At 37.6% G+C, this 23746-nt stretch overlaps 1 protein-coding gene across 8 annotated transcripts in view; it reads left to right on the top strand.

Moving 5' to 3' along the window:
* The window catches only part of ITPR1 (inositol 1,4,5-trisphosphate receptor type 1), a 423734-nt gene that overhangs the window by 313103 nt on the left and 86885 nt on the right, over positions 1-23746 (top strand). For all 8 annotated transcript variants that reach the window (XM_074198681.1, XM_074198677.1, XM_074198678.1 and 5 more), the window contains 2 exons: positions 14477-14657; positions 16823-17079. In XM_074198681.1, coding sequence (XP_074054782.1) covers positions 14477-14657; positions 16823-17079 — 438 coding nt within the window. The remainder of the gene's footprint in view (positions 1-14476; positions 14658-16822; positions 17080-23746) is intronic.

The following is a 23746-nucleotide window of genomic DNA, read 5'->3' as shown; positions in this document are numbered from 1 at the left end:
TGCTCACTCTACCAACTAAGGACATTTTAAGGCATGTGGACTAGCTTTGGATGAAGGATCTCTTTACTTTTTTCTCTTTCTCTTTTTTCTTAATTGCTCCAGACAATTGTGGTTGGATTTATAAGCTGGAGAGGACATTGGAGATCATCTCCTTCACCTTTCTTATATGAATTGTCTCAGTAAGGCAATTCCCTTTATATTCTTGTTATCCCATTCTGTCTTCAATAGATTATTCTTTCTATAATCTCCTATTCTTTCACTTAACGTTACTCACACCCTGTCTCCTAGACACAGATATACCCAGGTCTTCCCATCCTCAAAATAATTCAGTTGATCCTTTTATCCCATTCCCTTTGGTCCCATCCTGCTCCCTTTCTCCTTAAAAAAGCTATCTATACTCACTACTTCCATTTCTGTTCCTCTCCTAACTCTTTACATTCTTTGCTTCCGATCTCATCATTCAACTGGAATTGCTTTCCAAAAGTTCTTTCTACCAGTGACCCTTTCATTCCCAAATCCAGTGACCTTTTCTCATTCCTCTGCCTTCCTGATTTCCCTTCAACCTTTGATATAGTTGGTCATCCTCTTATCCTTGATACTCTCTTCTCCCTAAGTTTCCTTGACACCATTCTCTTCTAGTTCTCATTCCATCTGTCTGACTGTTCCTTGTCAGTCTCCTTTGTGAAAGATCTTCCACTCTCTCTGTCTTTCTCTGTCTTTCTCTGTCTCTCTCTCTGTCTCTCTCTGTCTGCCTCTCTCTCTGTCTCTCTCTCTCTCTCTCTCTCTCTCTTTCTCTCCTACCCACTAATGGTAGGAGGTCCCAGACTTATCACTTAGTCATTTCATCTGTTCTCTTGTATTTAAATATAATCTCTATGGTTAGTGATTCTAAGATCTATTATCCAGCTTTAGCTTCTCTCATGACTTTCAAACTCAAACCTTAAATACTTATTGGATATCTCAAACTAGATGGACATTTTAAACTCAATGGACTGAACTCCTTGTCTTTTCCCCAAAACTCTTTTCTCTTTCAGACTTTCCTGTAGAAGGTTCCATCATCCTCCCACTCTTTAAGACTTATAGCCTAGGTGGCATCCTTCACTCATCACTCCTCTCTACATCCATATCTAGCAGGCCCTTATCACCTCATCCCTAGACTGTTTTGAGAGTCTTTTCATAGTTCTTTCCTGCACTGACTCTCCACAATCCAATTTATCCGCTGCTATCCAGTACACCTGGTCATCCTGTTATTCTTTAGAGATGAGTCTCCATCTCTTGACTTTGGGCATTTTTGCTGGCTATATCCCACATCTGGAAATCTCTCCTTCTTTATCTCTTCCTTCTGACTTCCTTTATGTTAAAATCTCATCCTCACCAAGAAGCCTTTCTCAATCGTCCTTACTGTGCAGGTCTTCCCTATTTTGTCCCTTTCCTATTTATACAACTTATTTGAAGTCATTTACGTGTTGTCTCCCAAGGTAGAATGTGAGCTCCTTGAGGACAGGGACTGTCTTTCTCTTTCTTAGCGGAATGCCTTGTACCACAGGAGGCACTTAAATATTTGATTGACCCCCCCCCCCGCCATTTTATGGATGAAGTACATCCTGAAGAGGCAAAGAAAGAACTTGACCAAGAACAACAAGTATGTATTGAGTCACCATAGTTCAGGGTCTAGAATGCAGGAGTTCAGTTCCCACCTTCAGCTGGGTGGGCAAGTCATTTAACTCCTTGAAATATGGGGATAACAACAATTCATAATTCACTAGGTTGTTGTGGGGATCAAATGCTTTGTTTTGTTTTGTTTTTTGTTTTTAACAAGGCAATGGGGTTAAGTGGCTTACCCAAGTCCACACAGCTAGGTAATTATTAAGTATCTGAGACTGGATTTGAACTCAGGTCCTCCTGACTCCAGGGCTGGTATTCTATCCACTGCGCCACCTAGCTGCCCCCAATAGGGATCAAATGCTATAGCATGCTCAGCACTTTGTAAATTCTAAAGTGTGATTTAAATGCAGCCTCATCATTAAAAATAGTAGTGATTAAAGTGTGGTAGAAGCATCAGCCATTCTTAAATAGCAAAGCCAGTCTGATTTGAATCCAGCACCTTGGAGTCCTTACCCAGTACTCTTATACTCTACAAACTGCCCCGAGTGAATGAAGAGCTGCTCCCTATACTAATCTCCCTAATCCAGCGACCTTGGTGGGTGTGTTTTGAGTGTAATTTCACTTTCTTGGACTCAGGCGTGTCCTCCAGGTCCTTTCAAGCCAGGCAGGTTTATCATGAATCACCCCTTGTGTTCTATGGAAGGACTTGAATATGGGACAGCATTTCCTGAGCTAAGCAAGCGTGATTCTGCCATTTCTTTGCAATATTGAGACAGACCTTAAGCTCTAGGTCCTAAGCTCCTTAGTTCTTGTAATGTCCTGTTACTGGAAGGGGCTGGGTAAAAGGTGGAGACCCTTCTATTTCAGAAACTTGAGATCTCTTGGTTTCATTTTTTTACTGTCACCAGATTGAGGAAGCCATTTGCCAGCTAGCTGATGTCTTAAGGCAGAGTGGAAAGAGCACTGAATTCACCGAGGAGATCTGAATGTCTTCTTATCCTGGTTCAGTTAATATTTTGTGTGACCTTAGACAAGTCACTTCCACTCTATGATGTAGCCTCAGTTTCATCCATTGGAAAGAGGGCTTAATAGTGGTTATGGCCAAAGTCTCTTATGGCCCAGGTACTCTGATTTCTGTCTTCACTTTCTGATGGTCTCAGACTCCCATGGCCACCTCTTCTCCCGAGCACCCGGAGGCTGTTAGCAGCTGCTGTTAGCAGCTGCCACAGCTAGCTCAGGATGGTCACTGCCAAAAGTATCTTTCTCACCGTGCCCATGTCCACATTCACTTCCTTCCTTAAACCCACATCAAGTTCTGACCTGATCACTTCACTTTCTGGAATTATTACTCTCTCTGCCTTGAAACCATCTTTCATTTCTTCCTCTTTCCCCACCTTATTCTCTAACTCTACCTAAATTTGGCTTTTTGTCCTTTCTGTATGTGCCCTTAGCCTGACTATATCTTATGTGGGTCTTTTAAACTGTTTCCTTAAGGTTATGGTCTCATGAAATCTCTCTGAAACTTTTACTACCTGGGCTTTCAGGAGGGTGTGTATATGTGTGTGCATACAGGGGTGTCCATGATTGTGAATGGGGAAAAATAATTTCTGTATTTTCACTGATCTCTAAATAAAAATTAGCATTTCCTTCAATTCTTAAATTAAAAAAATTATCTTGATTAAAGAGGTGATAGACTCATGCAAAATGATGAGACAAATACTTTTAAGCATGGGCAACCTGAGAATTTGTTTTGTTTGCCTATGCATATTTCTTACACATTTTTCATCTCTTGTTCCTAGTGGGAGTGGAGAGTGAGAAGAAAAATAGAGTTTGATCATTGAAAAAAATAAAATTAAAAAATTTTACCTCTCCCTCTTGAACAAAAGAATCTGTGCAAAGTGTCAAACATGCTTGAGGACATGATCCTCCCCATTGCAGCCTGAATCAGATAAAAATGCAATTGGGAAATATTTAACAACATAAAAATATAATTAAATGTAAATGATATTAATATATAACTTTTTAAGTTATATATTAAAAGAAAAGTACCAGAAAAAACTATGAAAAGTAGTGCCCCTCCTGTCTGACACCTTTGAAAAATCTTGGACAAAGGATCACTGGGTTCTGCTCCCGACATTGCCATTCATTCACTGTACACTGAATTCTGCTTAGTTGATCACTCTGAGCCTGTTTCCTCATCTGTAAAGTAATAAAACTGGAGATCAGCACCAAAATTAAATGAAAGAGTACCTATGGAAAGGGCTAAGCATTATGCAAATAAGCATTTTTCACCTCATCTTCGTGGGATAATTGAATCCAAACTGGTCTCTTATCTCTGATAAATAACCCTGTTTTTGTGTCTTGGCATCATGGGAATGTGCCAGGCTATTCTGTGGATAATGATCCCAAAAGACAGATTGGGTCTTGAAAAAGATCAGGGGGGAAAAAACAACAACAAGCTTTGGATGTCTTCTTGAATGAGCATATTAGCTCTTTGGCCATTGTTATGAGAGATCTGCAGTTGGAGGTTCCAAATCACTGATGTTTCTTAGAGCATTCGAAGGTTTGCAAAATGCTTTGCACATGCTAGCTTAAACTTTGAAGCAGCCCCATGAGGTTAGAGACAAATAGTTTTATTATCCCTATTATTTAGATAAGGTGGCTGAGACAGCCCATGGTCATTCAGTTAACACACTATCTAGTGCTCTACATTGCTCTCATCAAATATACTAGGCTGTGCTTTGTCTTCCCTCTCGAATTCTCAGAAATAAATTTTAATTTTTACTTACTGTCATAGGATCCACTTTTGGTGATCTTAGCCTTTTCTTCCCTTCCTCACACCATCTAGATGATATTTGATCAGTCAACCATTTTCAGACAGTTGGTAGAACTTGCCAACTCATCAAGAATGTATAATCTGTACATTCCTCCCACCCCAACCCCCCACCTCAGAGGACTCAGAGAAAATGAGCTTAAGAGATGATTATGTTGAAATGAACTGAGTCATTGAGTCAACTAGAGAGCCAACTTCTTGTCAGGTGAATGTGCCTTGAACCCTGACTCTCATGGCCCCATCTTGCAAGTCTACTTTATGGCCTTGTTCAAGATCTCTGACCTATTTTTCTCAATCTCCTCCCTTCTTCCCTTTGTAAAGGGATCAGGAAGCCAAGAAATGAACTGTTTGAACTTGATAGCAAGCAACAGGGAACTACTCTTCAGGAAATTTCTCACAGTGATTTTCCTTACCACCCTAGGATTCTTTCCTTCCCAGGGAATCCTCTTCTTAGAAGGTCTCTGAGAAAAGACATCTCTTGTATCAACTGACATGACAAAACTGAGAAGAACTGCTCAGATACATTGGCATACCTGAAAAACAAGGGGTGAAGTGGCAACATCCTTGAATTGTAGAAGCCAGGATTCTCTACCATTCCTACTTCTGACCTTTCTACCCAAAGACATAGGAAAAAATGTGTAACTGTTTGGAGTTTGCTTGTGTGACATTTGCCTCCTTTCTTCCTGACTGAGTTTCTAAAATTAGATAATATTGAAAATTCTAAAGATGAACAGAGTTTATCCTCTCTTGTTATCTTGTGATCACTTTGGAAATTCCTACTTTCAAGATTTGAAGGTTGCTGGAGCTTCCCTAGTCCTTACTTTTCTTTCATTTTTTAGATGGTCTACTTGGCTTTGACTTTGCCATTTTAATAATCTGTTTCATACCATAGTTTAGTGGTAGTGTTTTTCCAAATGGTATTTGCATGCCTCATACGTGTTTATAGATGACAGATGTCTTTTTTAATGCTTCGATTTTCTTCAGTGACTGGTCTTAGAATGTGTTTTTAAATTATTCTGTCCAAAAAAAGACTTTTTCAGGTTAAATGTGTGAAAACAACTCTTTTCTGATTGGCCTTTCAAGTTCAGTTACCGGTCTCCCCAAGTGCTCTATCTACAGTGAGGCTCATATTGTTCTATCTTTGTGATAGATTAAGTGATTATGAGTTTCTTTCCTATTCCACATGTACCCATCTTTGTTTTTCTGGCAAGAGATCATGAAGTATCAAGGCAATGAAATCTCCAGTTTGGGCTCATTGCATTTTGTCAGCCTCCCCAAGTTGCTTTAGATTTGTTTTGATTCTGTCTTGACTTCTGAGTGCAAGCAGGTTATCCCACAATCCCAGAATTGCAGAGTTGGGAGAGCCATTGAGTCTGGCTCAATATTGGAAAAGAACTGAAATAAAAGAAAAGATGAATTAAATAGTCTTTCCAGTCTCTGCCTAAATACCTTCAAAGAAAATGAACTCATCATATCCTGAGACTTATTGCCTGAGGCATAGTCCACTTGGAGACTTTTTTGAATTGTTGGGAAAGTTTACACATTTACTCTAAAATTTTCACCCATTGCTTCTAATCCCACCCTCTGGGACCTCATAGATCTAGTCATCCATCTACCATTACAACAGCCCTTCAAGTGCTCTTAAATCATCTTTGGGTCAAGTATTTCCAATTCCTTCAACTCATCCTAATATGGTACAAATTCAAGACTTTTCATCCTTCTAGCTTCACTCCTCCAGGTACTCTCCAATAAAAGACTACTTAGAAGGATCCTGGAGATTATCAGTGTCCTTCATAAAATGTCCAAGAATTGAACATAGTAGTCCTGATGTGGTCCGACCAAGGCAAGACAATGAGATCGACACTTCATTATTCCTGGAAGCTTATGATAAACCTAACAGCACACTAATTTTCTTGACTATGATACTATACTTAACTTACATTGGGGACTGTAGGATATCAAACCATGAAATGGTCTAACACAAGGAAAGCATTTTGCAGACATTAAAACACTATACCTACCTGTTCCACTTGCTCTCTAGTGGGTACTGAATAAATGTTTGAGAATTGATTGAGTACCCACTGAGTCCAAAGCTCTGAACTAAGTTACAGAGGGAATGAAGATACTCCCACAGTATGATAAAGCTGTTAAGAAATGAGAAAATGATAGTGTTTTAGAGAGGAAGAAATAAGAGCACAGAAAAAGGAGAGGTACCAGCCAACTAGGGAAAGAGTGGAGAATATAGGAGAACTAATAGGTAAAAGGCAAATTGAGAAGAATCCAATGGGAAATACTACCATGTTAGTTTGTTCTTACCCTTGAAACTTTTATAGTCCAGTCCCAACAAACCAAGAAGCAGCTGATTAGGTTAAACATTGGATAACATCTTTGTGGGGGTGCTAATTCACTTGATAGTGAATAGCAGTGAGATATTGTCAGCCCATCTAGGGAGACTTCAGTGAAATGGTGGGTTGAGAGTCAGTTGCTGAAATGAAGAAATAGGGGCAGCTAGGTGGCCCAGTGGATAGAGCACCAGCCCTGGAGTCAGGAGTACCTGAGTTCAAATACAGCCTCAGACACGTAATAATTACCTAGCTGTGTGGCCTTGGGCAAGCCACTTAACCCCATTGCTTTGCAAAAACTAAACACACACACATACTTAATATATAGAGCAATGTTTAGATGGTGCTGTTTTAGATGTTTAGATGAAGGTAAAGCTGAGGATGAAGATAGCAGTGAATATAGAAGAGAATGGAAGAATGGGCCATCATATTTAGGGGTGGTAAGCAAGTTAATGAAAATTAAGTGAAAGACTAAGTCATGCCAAGGCATGAAAGTTAAGTGGGCATCACAGTTATGAATCTGAATCTCATACAGAAAATTCCTTATTTGATTAGAGTTTTGAGAGAATGAGAGAATTAGTTAAAATAGATTGTTACTTTGATATTTAGGAATGATTGAAGGAAAGAGAGAGGCTAATAGAGTATTAGAAAAGGAGGTACTCCTCCTACAAGCAAGAAACAAGCAGAGTAAAAACAAAAATTATAATGATGGAACAGAAGGTGGAAGTCACTGTATAAAGGGAAAGAGTATTGGCCCAGTTATGAATGGTGACCATAAACAAAACCTTTAACCATTCTGAGCCTTTGTAAAAGGGAATTGAAAAATTAGGCAAAAGCTATTAATTATGTGGTGGGTGCCAATACCAAGGAAAAATAAAACTGTCTCCTCCTCAGGTCTCCCTTGAGGTAAAGGGATGAAACAAATACACAGATAACTAGTTATCTCCAGGTGATAGCAGACTTAATAAAGTAGCCACTTACATAATTGTTTATGCTCATAATTTTCTTTCCCACCAAACTAAGAGAATGCTATTTATTTAACCTGCTTCCAAATAATCTATTAACAACTATGTGTCTAGGAAGTAGTAACTGTACAGGCTAGTAATAAAAACCATCTAAAGAAAGTATAGTATGGTATCTCAAATGCTGAGCTTGCAGTGCTATGTTTAAATACTGATTTCAGTACTAAAATTGTAAAAAGGGTGAAATATTTTATAGCTGAATTGTGAGGAAGAATTTAAATATTTAATAGTTATCCTGTACTACTGAAGGTTTTTTTTAAAAAATAAAGTGATACATTTTTAACCTCTATCAAGTAATTTGCCTTCTTGATGAGGGGTAGCAGGAAGGAGAGAATTTGAAACTTCAAGTTTGGGAAGTGAATGTTGAAACTTGTTTTTGCATGTAACTGGGGCAGGGGGGAAAAGATAAGATAAAATAAAATAAAGATAAAAAAGAATAAATATATATATATATATATATGTATAGTTTTTTTCTATCTGGAAGATCATTTCTAATTTAATGACAGCTATTTTGTTGATAAGGAGAAAGTAGAAGCAGTGAGATAATCATAGCAGATGAACCAGGCAAAAGCAGTAAAGGTCTGAACTAGTGGCTTGGGAAGTAGAAAAGGTGGGTTAGAAATGAATAGTATGGGCGGCTAGGTGGCGCAGTGGATAGAGCACCGGCCTTGGAGTCAGGAGTACCTAGGTTCAAATCTGACCTCAGACACTTAATAATTACCTAGCCGTGTGGCCTTGGGCAAGCCACTTAACCCCACTGCCTTGAAAAATCTAAAAAAAAAAAAAGAAAAAGAAAAAGAAAAAAGAAAAGAAGTGAATAGTAATATAGAGTTAGAATCAATAATTGCAGAAGCCAATGATAGAGGCCAAAAGAGCACTCAAGTAGGAGGAGTGAGTTCAGGGTCATTCTCAGTGTCATCCAGAGGATGGGCAACTGTCTTAAATGGTGCTGAGAAACCAAAGGCTCCAAGGACTGGAACTAGGACATTCTATTTAGCAATGACCTTGGATAGAGCAGATTCTAAGGCATGTGTGAGACCAGAAGACCTACTGCATGAGATTGAGTGAGACTAGTAAGGAAGAAAAGGCAAGGAGAATAAACTACTTTTCTAGAAGACTGGAAGCAAACTGCTGATGAGTGATGACAGCAAGGGCCAGAGGAGATTTTGCTAATTTGTCTGTTGCTTGCTTGCTTGTTTGTTCGTTTGTTTTTTAAAGATTTAAAGTTGAAAAGTCTACATAAATTTTAAATGTTTTGCTTGTTTAAAGGAAAGGTAAAGAGGAAGTAACTAATAGAGATAAAAGAGGAGGACTCATGATATAATTCCCACCTATACAACTGCAAAGGATTATTAGATTCAAATGATATCATGTACCGTATTTCCTTATGTTTATAAAGACACTCCCATGTATAATTTGGGGGCCCAAAATTTGAAAAAGAAATGTGTTACATAAAATTATTGAACTCAAGTTTTATTCATCATAAAATTTATACAACTTCTCCCTATCAAAACTCCCATCCATGAGCTTGTCCTCATCTGTGTTTGATGACAGATCACTGTCTTAGGAGGGGCTCAGACTGCCATCCTGCCTGTGCTCCAGTCTGTGGTTGACCACAAGCTCTCCCTGGGCAAGTCTGGTGCATGGACACATGCTTAGTCCATTCCATTTCATGAACCTGAAGCACCCATTGTGTCCTCCTTGGAAATCAATAACTTCTTTTTCATCAGCAATTCTTCTGGCCTCCTGCTGAACCATCTTTGTGGACACAGGAATTTCACTTGCCCTTGCTCTTCCATCCTTCTCTTCAGTTCCCTCTCTACCTCAGGCCATTTGGCTGACTTGCCTTTCATACCCTTCTTTGGCCAGGGCATTTTCAGTAGGGTTTCTTCTTCCTGTAGCCAATCTCAAATTGTTTTCTCAGTTGGAGGAGGACCAGACTGACATTCAGCAGCATGATTTCCATTCACTTTTGCAAACTGGATCACTTTGAACTTGAATTCAGCACTGGGGGAAAATCTTTTCTGAGTCATTTCTGGGCAGAACATGGCAAAACATCACTTAATATGCCAGTTAACAAATGCAAAACAATGAGCACAAAGTCACCAAGTACAAAAAAGTGAGAAATCCAAGTAAAAGAATCTATAACCACTGTACAGGATGCTCCCAGTTTTTAGACCCCAAATTTTTTTAAAAAGGTGCATCTTATACATGGGGAAATATGGTATATAAAACACTTTGCAAATTGAGGAGGGCTTTACTGGCCCAGTGCACCCAATACTATTCAATCCTACAAGAATTTATGAAAAGCTCCATGACAAAAATGAAATTGTCTGCCCTCCAGGCACTTACATTCTACTGGCGATACAACCTGTGCACAGACAAATAAATTCAAAGTATTATAAGATCATGCAAAGTATTTGAAGAAATGAAGAATAATAACTAGGTGGGAAGGGATCAGGAAAGACCTTGGAAAGAAGACCTCACTTCAACTGTTCTCAGAAGAAAAAGAAGCATTCCAAAAGGTAGATTGCTTCCATCAATCCCACTATCAGGTAAAATATGACGTGGGTCATTGTTCGGTTCTATGCTGGCTAAACTGCCCATTTGCCTCACAGGTGGGATTTTCCAGTAATGTGTTAATGACAAGTTGGTCCTATCATTGTTCAAATAAGTTCACGCTCTGGTTAGCATGTTATTCCAAGTTTATTTCTTATAGCTGGAAAAACAGTGGAATTACTCACAGGTAGGAAGTGAAATGAATAGAATATTGCACCTGACCTCAGAAGACCTGAATCCTAAACCAGCCTCAACCATTTACTCACTGTGTAACTCTGGGCAAGCCACGTAACCTCCTTCAGACTCCGTTTCCTCATCTGTAAAATAAGAACAATTATGTTTACCATACAGGATTGTTGTGAGGATGAAATGAGATAGTATTTGTAAAGCAGTTTGCAAATTTTAAAGTATTATATAGATGCTATTTGTTTATTACTTATTATTTATTATTATCATTACCATTAAGCAATAATGTATCTCTGGCTAGGATCAGTAATTTGTAAAATTAGCAAGCTATGTCATAGACAGCAGACATTGGTAATATTAAAAGTGGAGTGATGGAGCCATTTTCAAGGTACATTCAGCTCTCATACTTTGGTGTACAATCCTGAGAAAGTGAGGAGCAAGAAAACAAAGAAGAGACAGTTTGTGACCTTGGATATCCTTGAAATCAATCCTGAGAAAGTGAGGAGCAAGAAAACAAAGAAGAGACAGTTTGTGACCTTGGATATCCTTGAAATCCATAGATTCTTTCTTCTTTAGATAAAACAGGATAAATAGTCCTTTCTTGGTTCTAGCACAGGAAAAAAAACTTCTCTGAGCTTTGAGGTAGATGGTGGTCAGTAAAAAACAATAAAGCAAATAAGAAAGCCCAAAAGGCAGATTCTAGGTAAAGTAATTCTTTTTCCACTATAGTCTCTACAGCCTTATGTAGCTTATTGCCTACATATAACAGTGACAGTGATCATCAAAGAGGTTTTATAGGAAGATGAACCCGATTTTGTTGACTGAATATATGGCCCTTAGTTTCACCAAGAACAGCAGATGAAAATGCAGAGCTGTGGTTGACCAAAGGAAGGATAATAGTGCTCTCATCAGTAAATCCCGCCTTTTCCAATCCCTCTTCATTCTAGTGCCTTCTCTCAGGTTATTATTTCCTATTTGTCCTGGATATCTGTTTGCCTATTGTTGTTTGCCTGCTGTCTGCCCATTAAATTGTGAGCTTCTTGAGGGCAGGAACTATCTTTTGCTTTTCTTTGTATCTTTTCCACTTTGCACAGTGCCTAGAAGTGGGTCCTTAGGAAATGTTCACTGACTGATTATAAGAGCTAGGAGGACCTTTAGAGAAAGTCATTAGGCCACAGCATCAGATGTGACTTTCTAGATCATAAGATCATAGAGCTAGAACTGGAAGAAACGTAGGAGGCCCTCTAGGCCACAATAATCATATAATAATAATAAAATCTCCTGATTTTACAGATAAGGAATCCAGGGGACCATGGAGATTAATGGATCTGCCCAGGGTCAAGCAATAGTGGGAGTTCTCAGAGCAGAAACTGAACCCAGGTTCTCTGAGATCAGAGCAGGTGAAGCTCACCTGGTCCTATGGTTTTGGCAAACACATTCCATTTCTCTGAACCCATGAGATGGACTCAGTCCCTGAGAATCTCTTTCAGCTCTTAAACTATGACCTTCTGTTTTTCTAGGCCATCAATTTTTGTGTGTCTGGGACCCATTTCATGGCAGTCTATTAAGTCCTAGGGACCCTTTTCCAGAATAATGTTTTCATATACATAAAATAAAACTTAAGATTATACTTGCAACCACTTATAGTGAAATGAAAATTTATTTTTCCCATTCAGAGCCCTTGGGCTCTGTGAACCCAAGTTAAGAATAATCGATTGATCTAGACCAATGCTTCATCTTACATGTGTGATGGTTGAAGCTCAGGGAATTGATCTGATTTGCCAAAGATCACAGTTAGTGACTAAGCAGAAATAATTCAAGACTTCTAGTCTAATACTATTTATAATATACAAGTTGCCCTAACCTATTAGGGCATTTTTTAAGCCAACAATGATAATTTTAGCTTCCCTTTTCTGTAAAGAGGCTTTATTCTCCCAGATAAGGAATGTGTGATAATGTTGATATTGAGATTCCAGATTGAGAGCTATAGATCTGTTTATTCAAGCCTTTTCATTTCTCTAGATTGTGATCATCACCTACATTTTGATTTAAAAAAAAAATTTCAGAAGAAAGCATACTTACAAAAGATCCAAAGCAAATATGAATGAAAGTTAGCATTTTCACAACTGTCATTAGGTAGATTTTTAGTTGTATATTTGCAATATTCAGATTTACTTCTGAATCTCTCCTAGCAACATTACGATGTTAGATGTTACCAATTCTCAAGTAGGTTTCCAAACAGCCACCAGATTTCACAGTACTTTGTAGTTAAAATATATTATTTGGAGAAAAATAAATGATAGCAACTGGAGCAATGATGCACAGGTTTGCCTATTTTTAGAAGATTTTGTTGTCAGTTAAATTTTGAACTTGTTCACATATCACCCTGACCTTAACTTCAAACCCAGTTCTAATGTCATCTCTTTTGCAGAGCCTTCCCTGATCATCCCAGGACACAGTGGGCTTATTATCCTAGAATCTAGAATCTTTTCTATCATTTATGTATTATAATAATTATAGGTAGTAGATAAAGGACTAGACTTGGATTTAAGACCTGAGTTCAAATCCTACCTACCTATCTCACATACTTAGTAGCTATGTAACTTTAGATAAGACTCTTAGTCTATCTCAATTTCTTTTTCTGTAAAATAGAGATAATATCACATACCTCTTGGGTTTTTTTAAAGGAATAAATGAGATAACATATATAAATCACTTTGCAAACCTTAAAACTCTCTATCATTATTAAATATCATAATTCCCATCACCATTATTAAGATGTGCTTTCTTTTGTCTTGGTTATTTGAATACTATGTTATAAGCTCCCAGAGAATAGGACCTATCTTCTGTGCTTATAGCTTCGGTCCTTCTCAGGAGTTCTTTGAAACTTTTTAAACATTTGCTACACTAATTAGAGCAAAATATTCATCTTGTGTTTCTTATTTAGATTAGACTTCTCTTCTTCCCAGTTCTCATTTTCCTTATCTTCCTCCTCCTCTTCCTACCTACACACACATGTGTGTGTTCATATGTATTTGCCAAAATATGTATGACAGATAAAAATGGCAACCCCAGGAAGGGAATGAATAAACTCCTAAAAATTTGAGAGAAATTGCCCCAAAAGTTACTGTTACCCAGGAATACCACTACTAGGTATATACCTAGAGACAACCAAGAAAGAGGGAAGGGACCTATTTGTACAAAAATAATAGCAGCTTTTTGTGATTCTAAAATAGTGGAAATTTAGGGGTGCCCATCAATTGGAGAATAACTGAATAAGTTATAGCATATACATTTGATGCAATGTTATTGTACTATAAGAAATTATGAAAGAGATGGTTTCAAAGAAATCTTGGAAGACTTTTATGAACTAAAGCAAAGTGAAATGAATAAAGCCAAGAGAACAATTTATATGATAACAATTATATTGTCAATGCCATCAGCTTTGAAATACTTAGGAACTCTCATCAACACAATGGAATGAACCGCAATTCCAGAGGATTCATGTTGAAGCATCTGCCCATCCACAGATAGAGAAGTGATGGACTTAGAGTTTGAAACCAAACATTTTTTATATGATCAATTTGGGAATAATATATTTATTACAGGTTTTGTTTTTCTTGCTTTCTCAATGGATGGAGGAAAATGGAAAAGAAAGAATTTGGAACTGAAAATTAAATTTAAAAAGTAATAATAAAAAACAAAGTTGAGAGTATTTGCCTCTTTAAAAAGAACCTTAAAGAATTCTTAAGTCTAGTATCTGTATATTGGATGTTCCAACTTAGGACTTAATACCAGACCATTTCTGGTTTCTGAGAAGTTCTTACTGATTTAACTGATTATTATATTTTTCATTATTGAAATGATGAATAAAATTAAGTGATCTGACTGAGAGTGTCACACTAAACCTGTGCTGTCTTCCCTGGTAGCACTCCTTTTTCTGCCGGCTGACAGAGGATAAAAAGTCAGAAAAATTCTTTAAAGTTTTTTATGACCGAATGAAAGTGGCCCAGCAGGAAATCAAGGCAACAGTTACTGTCAACACCAGTGACTTGGGGAATAAGAAGAAAGATGATGATCCAGATAGAGATGCCCCATCACGTAAAAGAGGTAAGAGGACAAAACTTCTTTGCAAAAATGTCTGTTCATAGGGGTGGCTAGGTGGCGCAGTGGATAAAGCACTGGCCCTGGAGTCAGGAGTACCAGACACTTAATAATTACCTAGCTGTGTGGTCCTAGGCAAGCCACTTTACCCCATTTGCCTGGCAAAAACCTAAAAAAAAAAAGTCTGTTGATTCTGTTGACTTGAATGTATAAAGTATTATGAGTGAATTTCCTTATTTTATGATCCTTCACTGCTTCTAAAAGGTCAGATACAATCAAACAAATGATCAGACAGGAAAGTTATAAAAGTGAGTTTCTAGTGTTCCTTAGTTATTTTATAGAAACAATAAAAGAACCCGAGTTAAATCCTGATGTTTTGAGGAATTTGCTCCCTCCTGCTTGAATTGAAAAAGATGTTAACTTGGGAGACCAGCTTATTTTGTTTATCATCTTTGTATCTTGAGTGACTAGCTTAGCAGTTTAAGAGCATACAATAGAGATTTAATATGTTTGCTGAACTGATTTGAGCTGGAAGGGACCTTAGATTTAGTCCAATATCTTTATCTTCTAGATCAAAAAACTTGAAGTCATACTTCCTAGCTAACAGCAGAGTCAAAACTGCCCAGATTCTTCATTCACTGGTTCTCCCCATCAACCACTCTTAGTTACCCAACACAACACTGCTGAAAACTCTCATTTGTTTCCGTCATCCTTCTTTACAGTCTAATTTTGAAGAATCCTTTCTTGATCAAAGTTAGGATTTGGCTGGTACTAATAAAAGATTTGGAGAACTTAACTTTTGTGTATGTGGCCATCTTTTGATGGAAACAGATAAGAAATGTATTCTGAAGCTTCACTGTAAACAGCTAAGTTCAAGGACAGGGATGATCATGTTCAGTCCAAACTAAAGCTGTCAGAAAAAATCAGTCCCTTCCCCCTTTCTTAGATTTTCTAGGAATTCTGATGTTTATTAGACTATTTTTCTTAAGGCATAATTCTGATACTCTCCAGCTCAAAACTTCCAGAGAATTTCCATTTCTTTCCAAAGACATTTTAGTTCTAGGATCTATATTTTTAAGAATCACGGTAACAAATTGGAACATGTCCTAAGGAGGGCAAGTATAATGGTATAAAGTCAAGAGATGATGTCCTACAAAAAGAATTTGAAGAAATTAGAAATGGTTAGCTTGGGAATGGTTAGAAAGGGACCTGGAAAGAATTAGAGTTGTCTTGCTTTGCCCCAGAAGGAAAAACTAAGCACCATGGGTAGAAATTACTGATGGGCATATTTGCTAGAAGGAAATAAACTTCCTAGAATGAAATTTCCCCTGTAATCCCATATACATATGTGTGTGTGTGTATGTGTGTGTAAATCCATTTTACATGATTCTTTCTCTGATAATGATCCTTGATGATGAAGGACTTTTAATCTCATGATTTTTTAAGGTAATCATGACCTCTCTTAGGAGATATATATAGAACACTGTATTGGAACGGGAAAATCTGAGTTCAAAACCCAATTGCGACTTTTCCCAGTTGCATGACCAATAGCAGGTCACTGGACCTCTCTGAGCCTGTTTCCTCATTTATAAATGAAGGGGTTGGAAGCCTCTAGGATCCTTTGATGATCTATCCTCCCTCCTTGAATTTCTGTTACCATTTTGGTAGTTTTATTTGTATTTGAATTTTGATTTGGGAACAAGATATTAAGCTTATGGTTGTTTTATTATTTGGATTGTACTTCTCTTCTTTTTAGCCCTCTTATTCTGTCTCTTCTTACTCCTCTATACACACACACACACACACCTACACATACATAGACACACAATGTACAGTGTATATGTTTGAACTCTTCTTCTAGATCATAAATGTCTTAAGAAGAGAAACTCCCTTGTTTCATCTCTGCTTCCCTGGAAGATAGTTTAGGACTCCACATATAGTTGATGCTCAATAAATGTTAAGATTATACCTCTTAAGATTATACCATTTGCAGGGTAGCAAGGTGGCTCAGTGGATAGAGCACTGGCAGGAGGATCTGAATTCAAATTCAGCCTCAGACATTATAATTACCTAGCTGTGTGACCTTGGCCAGGTTATTTAACTGCATTGTCTTGGAAAAAATAAAATAAAATAAAAGATGATACTATTTGTTATTTTAAAATGTATTCTAGCAAAAGAGCCTTCAACCCAGATAACAGAAGAGGTCCGAGACCAGTTGTTGGAGGCCTCTGCTGCCACCAGGAAAGCTTTCACTACCTATAGAAGAGAAGCTGATCCTGAAGACCATTTCCCATCTGGAGAAGGCGGAACCCAGGCCACACCAGATAAACCCAAAGATGACTTGGAGATGAGTGCCGTGATCACTATCATGCAGCCCATTCTTCGATTCTTACAGCTTCTCTGTGAAAATCATAATCGGGATCTTCAGGTAGGAGGGCAGCAAGTAGCTGGCAACACTAGACAACAAATGTTTGTGGTGTTCCTTATATGAACTTCTTCCCTAAACTCCTAAAACTTGTTTCAGTTCCTTTTGGTTCAGCTATTTATGTCACTTTAGTTGAGAAGCTAGGGACATGAGCAGTTCTCCAAAATGAAGGTCTCAGGCAATTTAGTTAAGTAGGTATGTTTTTCAAAAGACTATTTGTTGTCTTTGAGTGATAAAGGGAACCCCCCCCCCAATTTCCATGGAAAAGAAAATTATTGTAGAAAATTGTGTGTGTGTGTTTGTGTGTGTGTGTGTGTGTGTGTGTGTGTTTGTGTGTGTGTGTGTGTGTGTGTGTGTGTGTATCATTCCTTAAGAGAGAAGCAGCCTAAACTATGGGACTCCCTCATAGCACAGTTCTCTATTACCTCTCTAACATAAGATTTTGGGAAAGCCTTTAGAAGAGGAAAATAAGAGTTTATTATAAAATAAGAGCTCCTCAGAGAGTTGCCCCAGAGACCTAAGGTGGTGGAGTGTAAAAACTAGTCTATGGTTTCTTGACCTTTTGGAAGCCATGGACCTCTTTGATAGTTTGAAGCCTATGGACCCCTTTGAAAAATTAATGCTTTTAAGTGTCTAAAACAAAATACACAGAATTATAAAGGAAAACAATTACCTATTGAAATACAATTAACAAAATATTTTTTCAATGAGTTCATAGACCCTGGCTTAAGAACCTCAACTACAGTCAATAACTGGCAAAAATAGAAAAAAGATGCTTCTTAAATCTTTGCATTAAGGATTTCCTCTAATAGATCCTGTCACTGGTGGCAAAGTGAGTAAAATACTGGACTTATAAATTAGGGAAATGAGTTCTGCTGCCATTTCAGACACTTAGGAGTTGTAGAACCCCAGACAATCTTTTAACTTCTATTAACCTCAGTTTCTCCATTTGCAAATTAGGAATACTAATAGTACCTCCCTTATAGGGCTGTTGTGAGGACCAAATGAGATAATACCTCATCACCTAAGTGAACCACTTTGCAAACCTTAAAATGCTTTATAAGTTTTAGCGATTGTTATTATCATGGCCCATAAGCTGGTTCCAGTGAATCTACTGTGGTATTTCACTTCCTGTTGGGCACAATCCATTACAATATAGGGGTGATGGTGGAAAAGAAGTACCTGCCCACTTGAAACTTGTTGAGCTGTAGCCCAGATGATAAAATCTTGAATAAATGACACAAAATCAACAGAATGTTGTTGCTGCCAAGAGATGACACTTTGTTCAGTACTTAGCACCTGGAAGGCATTTACGAAATAAACTATTGATTGATTATTTGAAATCAGATTGGTAAATTTAAAAAGACCAATTTGGAATTTTGACATTTGGCAGCAATTGTAGGAACTTAAGAAAAAAGTTAAATTAAAAAAAAAAAACACCTAAAGACTTTGGTGTTCTTATTCCCTCCCTGCTCAGTTGCATAACATTGTGGGTTGGCATTTGTACAAAGCAAAATGATTTTTTTTTTAATTTTTGAGTGTAGTATGATTAGGATAGTTGATTATAGGACAGTGTTAATACCATTGGTCACAAGAGAAATAGTCTAAGGGAAGAATGGTGGAATTCAGTACAAATACATCTCTACCCCTCACCTGGGAAAACAAAGTGAGTTCTCTTTTGAAAATTAATCACTTAGTTTCCATCTTTGTGTAGTGATGGTATTCATTATTATAATAGACAATCTGGGCAATAAGCAAGAATTTGGTTGTCTTGCTCAAGGTTTCCCATTTGTACTCTGACCTCATGTTCCACAGAACAATAATACTGAAATTATGACAACCCCATTCTCAGCTGATGACCGAGGCCTTTCTTTAGTTCCTGTGGTTTACTTTTTCTGTGAAAGCTTGAAAGTCTAAAATCAGTAGCATATTTAATTGTGGTTCCTCTCGACATCCCTCTAATTGATTTGCCCTGCAGTTTTCCATTCCTTTTTTTTTTCTTCTTATCCTCCTATTTTTCAAATGCCATCCTAACCATATCTAAATGAAGAGGTTTAAGTTGAATAAGGCATGTTTGGTCAACTTGACTGTTAGGTCATTCTTTAGAGCCAGATTTCCCTTAGAGTAAATTTACCTTAGGTGAAATTGCCTTATGGTAAGATCAAAATCACTGAATCCTAAATTTCTTTCTTATGATAAATATTCATCTTATATGGTTCCACTTAAGCTCAATAAACAAATCCATGTATCTTCAAGTTAGAAGGTTCATTAAAGATTATCCAGACCATTCTCCCACTAAATATAAGAATCCCTTCCTATGTCCCCAGCCTATGGTCATCATCCTCTCCCTGAACTGCAGCAGTGATGTGGAACTCATTACCTACCTAGCAAAGCCATCAAGCAATAAGCATTAATTAAATGTTTATCATGAGCCAGGCATTATTCCAAATCCTGGAGATACAAATAAAAAATAAAAAGAAATCACCAGTTTCCATTTTAATAGGGGAGACAGGTAAAGAAATTGATATATACAAGATACATAAGCCCTAGATGGAAGGTAACCTTAGAAACACCACTGACTGGGGCACCGGAAAGGTTTTCTATGGAAGGTGGGATAAATAGTTCTAGTTAGAAAAAAATTGTTGTTGTTGAATAAAAGATTCATTTGCAATTTGGAACATAAGGTCTCCTTGTCTAGTCCTCAAATATATACATATACATATATATATGTGCATATATATATATACACATAAATATATATGACTACACAAGCACAGAAAGTGTGCTTTTCTACCACATGAGGCTCTAGATTGACTTTTTACATTGGCATAGGGCTCTCAAATGAATGGATCTGAAACCTTACTTAGAGAAGGCTTCCCAAAAAAAGCTTACTTTTCAAGGTTTGAAAAAAATGAGACTTGAATCTTCCATAGATTTTTGAATCACCTCCATACTTAGATTTAAATAATATGTCCAAGTTATTCCTAGAAGAATCAATTATGCAGAATATGCCTTTGAAACATTGTATTATATGGGTTTCTTTCCAACCCATTTTTTCCCCAAAGAACTTTTTTTTTTGATGAGGTTGCATTAGCTGATGTAAAGCTTTTCTACCCCTTGATCCATTTTGGGAATGTTAGTTGTTGACTAAGAGTTTATTAGAAAAAGATATTCTGGGGCAGCTAGGTAGAGAGAGTATCAGCCCTGGAATCAGGAGGATCTGAGTTCAAATTTGTCCCTCAGATATTCATAATTGCCTATCTGTGTGACTTCGGGCAAGTCACTTAGCCCCATTACCTTGCAAAAAAAGAAGAAAAGAAAAAGGTATTCTGGGAAATTTAATTTACCATAAGAAATAGAATGTCATAATATCTCAAAACTGAATGGACCCTCAGAGAGCAACCTCTCCATACATATAGCAAATAGCCATTTGCCTGAAGATTTTTTTGTGAGGGATAGGGAACGTGTTATTTTCTGAGACAGAGCCCATTGCCCTTTGAAATATCTAATTTTTAGGAAGTTACTAGTTGAGTTAGGATAAAAGTTTTGTTTTTGAAATACTTTTCCCATCTCACTTTAATTAGGACTACCCTCAATTTTTTTCTGTAAGATTACAACATGAATGTACTTCTCAGATATGAATCAGTCAAAATGAAAAATTCTGACTTTGTCAAACTATTAATAGTTTTGTCACCTTTGCCTTAAAATATTCAGAAATTCTTTTGTGAAAGAATTTTATTCAGTTATTTTACATGGTATGTTTTCCCCCTCTTTTGAGTCTTCCTCTCTGACAACACTAAGTTAATAATTCTATTAGATGGATTATTTTTCATTGAAATAAGCAAATGCATGATTTTGGCAAATCCTAAGTAAATGGGTAGTTTCAATAGCTCATCATTCTTTACATCTTTACATCTTCACTACTGTAGGTGTATCACTTGACAGATTCACATATTTTCTGGAAAAAAAGAAAAGAAGACTAAAAAGTCAGTAGGAAGTGGGAGCCTCAGTTTAGCAGGAAAGATGAAAGTTAGACCAGGAAACACAATTAAACTAAGACAATATAGAATACCTCTCATCTCCCAGGGGTTGTTTTTAAGGAAAATCCTTCCAAAACTAACCAAGGTGACTTCCAAAAGCCTTCACAGTTCTGAGATTGCATGAACTTGAAGAGTGCTTCTCTTGGACCATCAGTCTCCTTCCTCACTATGAACTTCTATACTATGATAATACTTGAGAAAACCATCTAAAATATGTCAGTGCATGGCAACTGATCTTGGGTTCCTCCTCCTCCTGATTTTCTTTCAAATTGAAATTTAATAAAAGACAGCAGCTCTTTCTCTGCATAGAAAGAGAAAAATGTAGCCACTTGAGGTAATCGGTTAGCAATGCAAGCCACTTAGGGATTTGAAAAGGGACTCAGTGTCATAGAAACCCAGTTTTGGTTTCTTTTGTATCTGTTTATTCTATTGTGGTTGGTTTAGCATTCAAGTACTAAGAACCTCTTTTAAAGGAGCCAAATGGCATGTTATACCTAGGAGAAAATTCTGCATTCTATAGGGAATGCAATTATAAATTTTGGTTGTTTTCATAGTTTTTCATAAAAATGAAAGTTTTTCCCTTGTAAAATCAGACTGGAACTAATATCATTGATTCTTTATCTTCCGAATGACTTATTAATAACCATAGACCCCAAAAGTAAAGGTTTTGTAACTAGCAGTAAAAGCCAGAAAGATACAATAGTGGACTTGTAATCAGGAAGACCTAGGTTCAAATTCTCCCTCTGACATTTTTCACTGGGGGGGAAAAAGTCATTTAACCTTTGTATACCTCAAGCAATTTCCTAAGAATTTCCTTTTAAGTCCTAGCTTGATGATGATATTCATTGGTATAGGGAGCTGCTATATTAGCATTTCCCCCAAGGTAAGCAAATTTCAGATCAAATAAACTCCTTCAGCATTTAAAGGTTTCTTTAGTCTGGTCCCAACCTGCCTTTCTAGCCTACTTACATCTTATACCCCTCCACTTAGACTCAACTCACTATCTTCTCCCTCCTTGCCTTTCTACCGACTGGCCCCTTAGCCCTGAGATGTGGTCTTTCCTCACCTCCACCTTTCATTACCTTAGAGATTTGTCTCACACTACATAAGCCATTCTTGATCTGCCTAGCTACTAACTCCTTCCCTCCAGAACATCCTTTTATTTATTAGAGATACATTTTATGTAGAGCTTTGTGAGAGACATTGTTGATCCTCAATCCAGGAATTTCCTGCCTACATCTGACCCAGATGGTGTGAGCCTAAAGAGTCCCTTGGACCTGTCAGAGCAGCTCTTCAAGGGGAACTGTCACCACCATAGAGAGAGTTTCCTTCTCTATGATTTCCCCATGCCAATAAAGTCATGGGTCTGGTCTCTATGCTGGGCTTTATGTATGTGGTCTTTCCTAATAAAATATAATTTTCTTGAGGGCAAGGATTATTTCATTTCTGTCTTTGTATACCAGGGTCTGAGAATACCTAGCACAAAAGAGGGTAGTAGTTAATGTTTTGGGGTGTTTTTTCCTGATTGATTTGGTCAATCCCGTATTAAAAGCTGAATCATGAGGAATTGAGGAAATAATGTCCTTAATGGAATGAACAAGCATTGCAATAAGTAACCCAGGAGGGCAGATGTACCTAGAGAATAATTCCCTTCTTTCTCCAATGCTTAAATATGATCTCTCCCTCAGTGCTTTCTTATTATAAAGCAAAGGTTCTTTATTCAGGATCCAAGGACTTCCAAAGGAACCATGGGTGGGTTTCAGGAGACCTAGGTAGGGAAAAATAATCACATCATTATTAAAGTGTAAGTAGTTTTCTTTGTAAACTTTTACATTTTATTTTAAAAACAATATTCTGAGAAGGGTTTTGTGGTCTGCCAACAGATCCCTAATATGAGAACCTGGCCTCCCAGGTAGCCATGACTCAGGAGGTTGCCCCAAGCCTAACTCAACCTGAGCAGGAGGAGGTAGAGCCAGATTCTGGGCTCTGTGAGAATGTATGCAGTAGCTCTTAGCCTGGGCTGCATCCCGAGGAGAGGAGTGAATCTTTGACAGTCATTTTGCTGCTAAGCTTATATCACCACCTGCTCATCCTCTCCACTTCCCTATCATCTCCACCTCCCTCTCAACTTGGTCCTGAAGACCAAGAAGAAACTTGGATCGAAGGCTGAATATAATGAATATAAGTTTGAGTTAAAGGCTGAATGTGTCAACACACATTTACACACACACACACACACACACACACACACACACACACACACACACACACCCCACAGCCTATTTGTGCCTGCGCCCAAGCAAGGGAATAAGAAGTGGGCTGGGAAATGAGATAATGCAAGAAGGCCGTAGGAGTGCAAAGTGCTCATAGAGAGGCTACTCTCCCCCTCAGTTGATAGAACAGCATCTCTTCTGAAAACTATTCCTGTTACATAACAGTCACTGCTGGTAGTCGGAACTTATTGGAAGCCCCATTCTTATTCTCTGTTCAGCATCATCCTGAACATAATTGTACTGAGTCTCTAATTGTTGATTGTCCCAACTAGAACACCAGGGAGTTTACTGAAATGGCACCATAATAATCTTTTTTTTAATTCCATCTCTACCTTCCTTCTCCCCCTTTACCTCCAA

The sequence above is a fragment of the Macrotis lagotis genome, chromosome 8, assembly GCF_037893015.1.
Source record: "Macrotis lagotis isolate mMagLag1 chromosome 8, bilby.v1.9.chrom.fasta, whole genome shotgun sequence".
Classification (NCBI taxonomy): Eukaryota; Metazoa; Chordata; class Mammalia; order Peramelemorphia; family Peramelidae; genus Macrotis; species Macrotis lagotis.
Note: the sequence above shows the minus strand (reverse complement) of the source record. Positions and strands in the feature narration are given on the sequence as shown.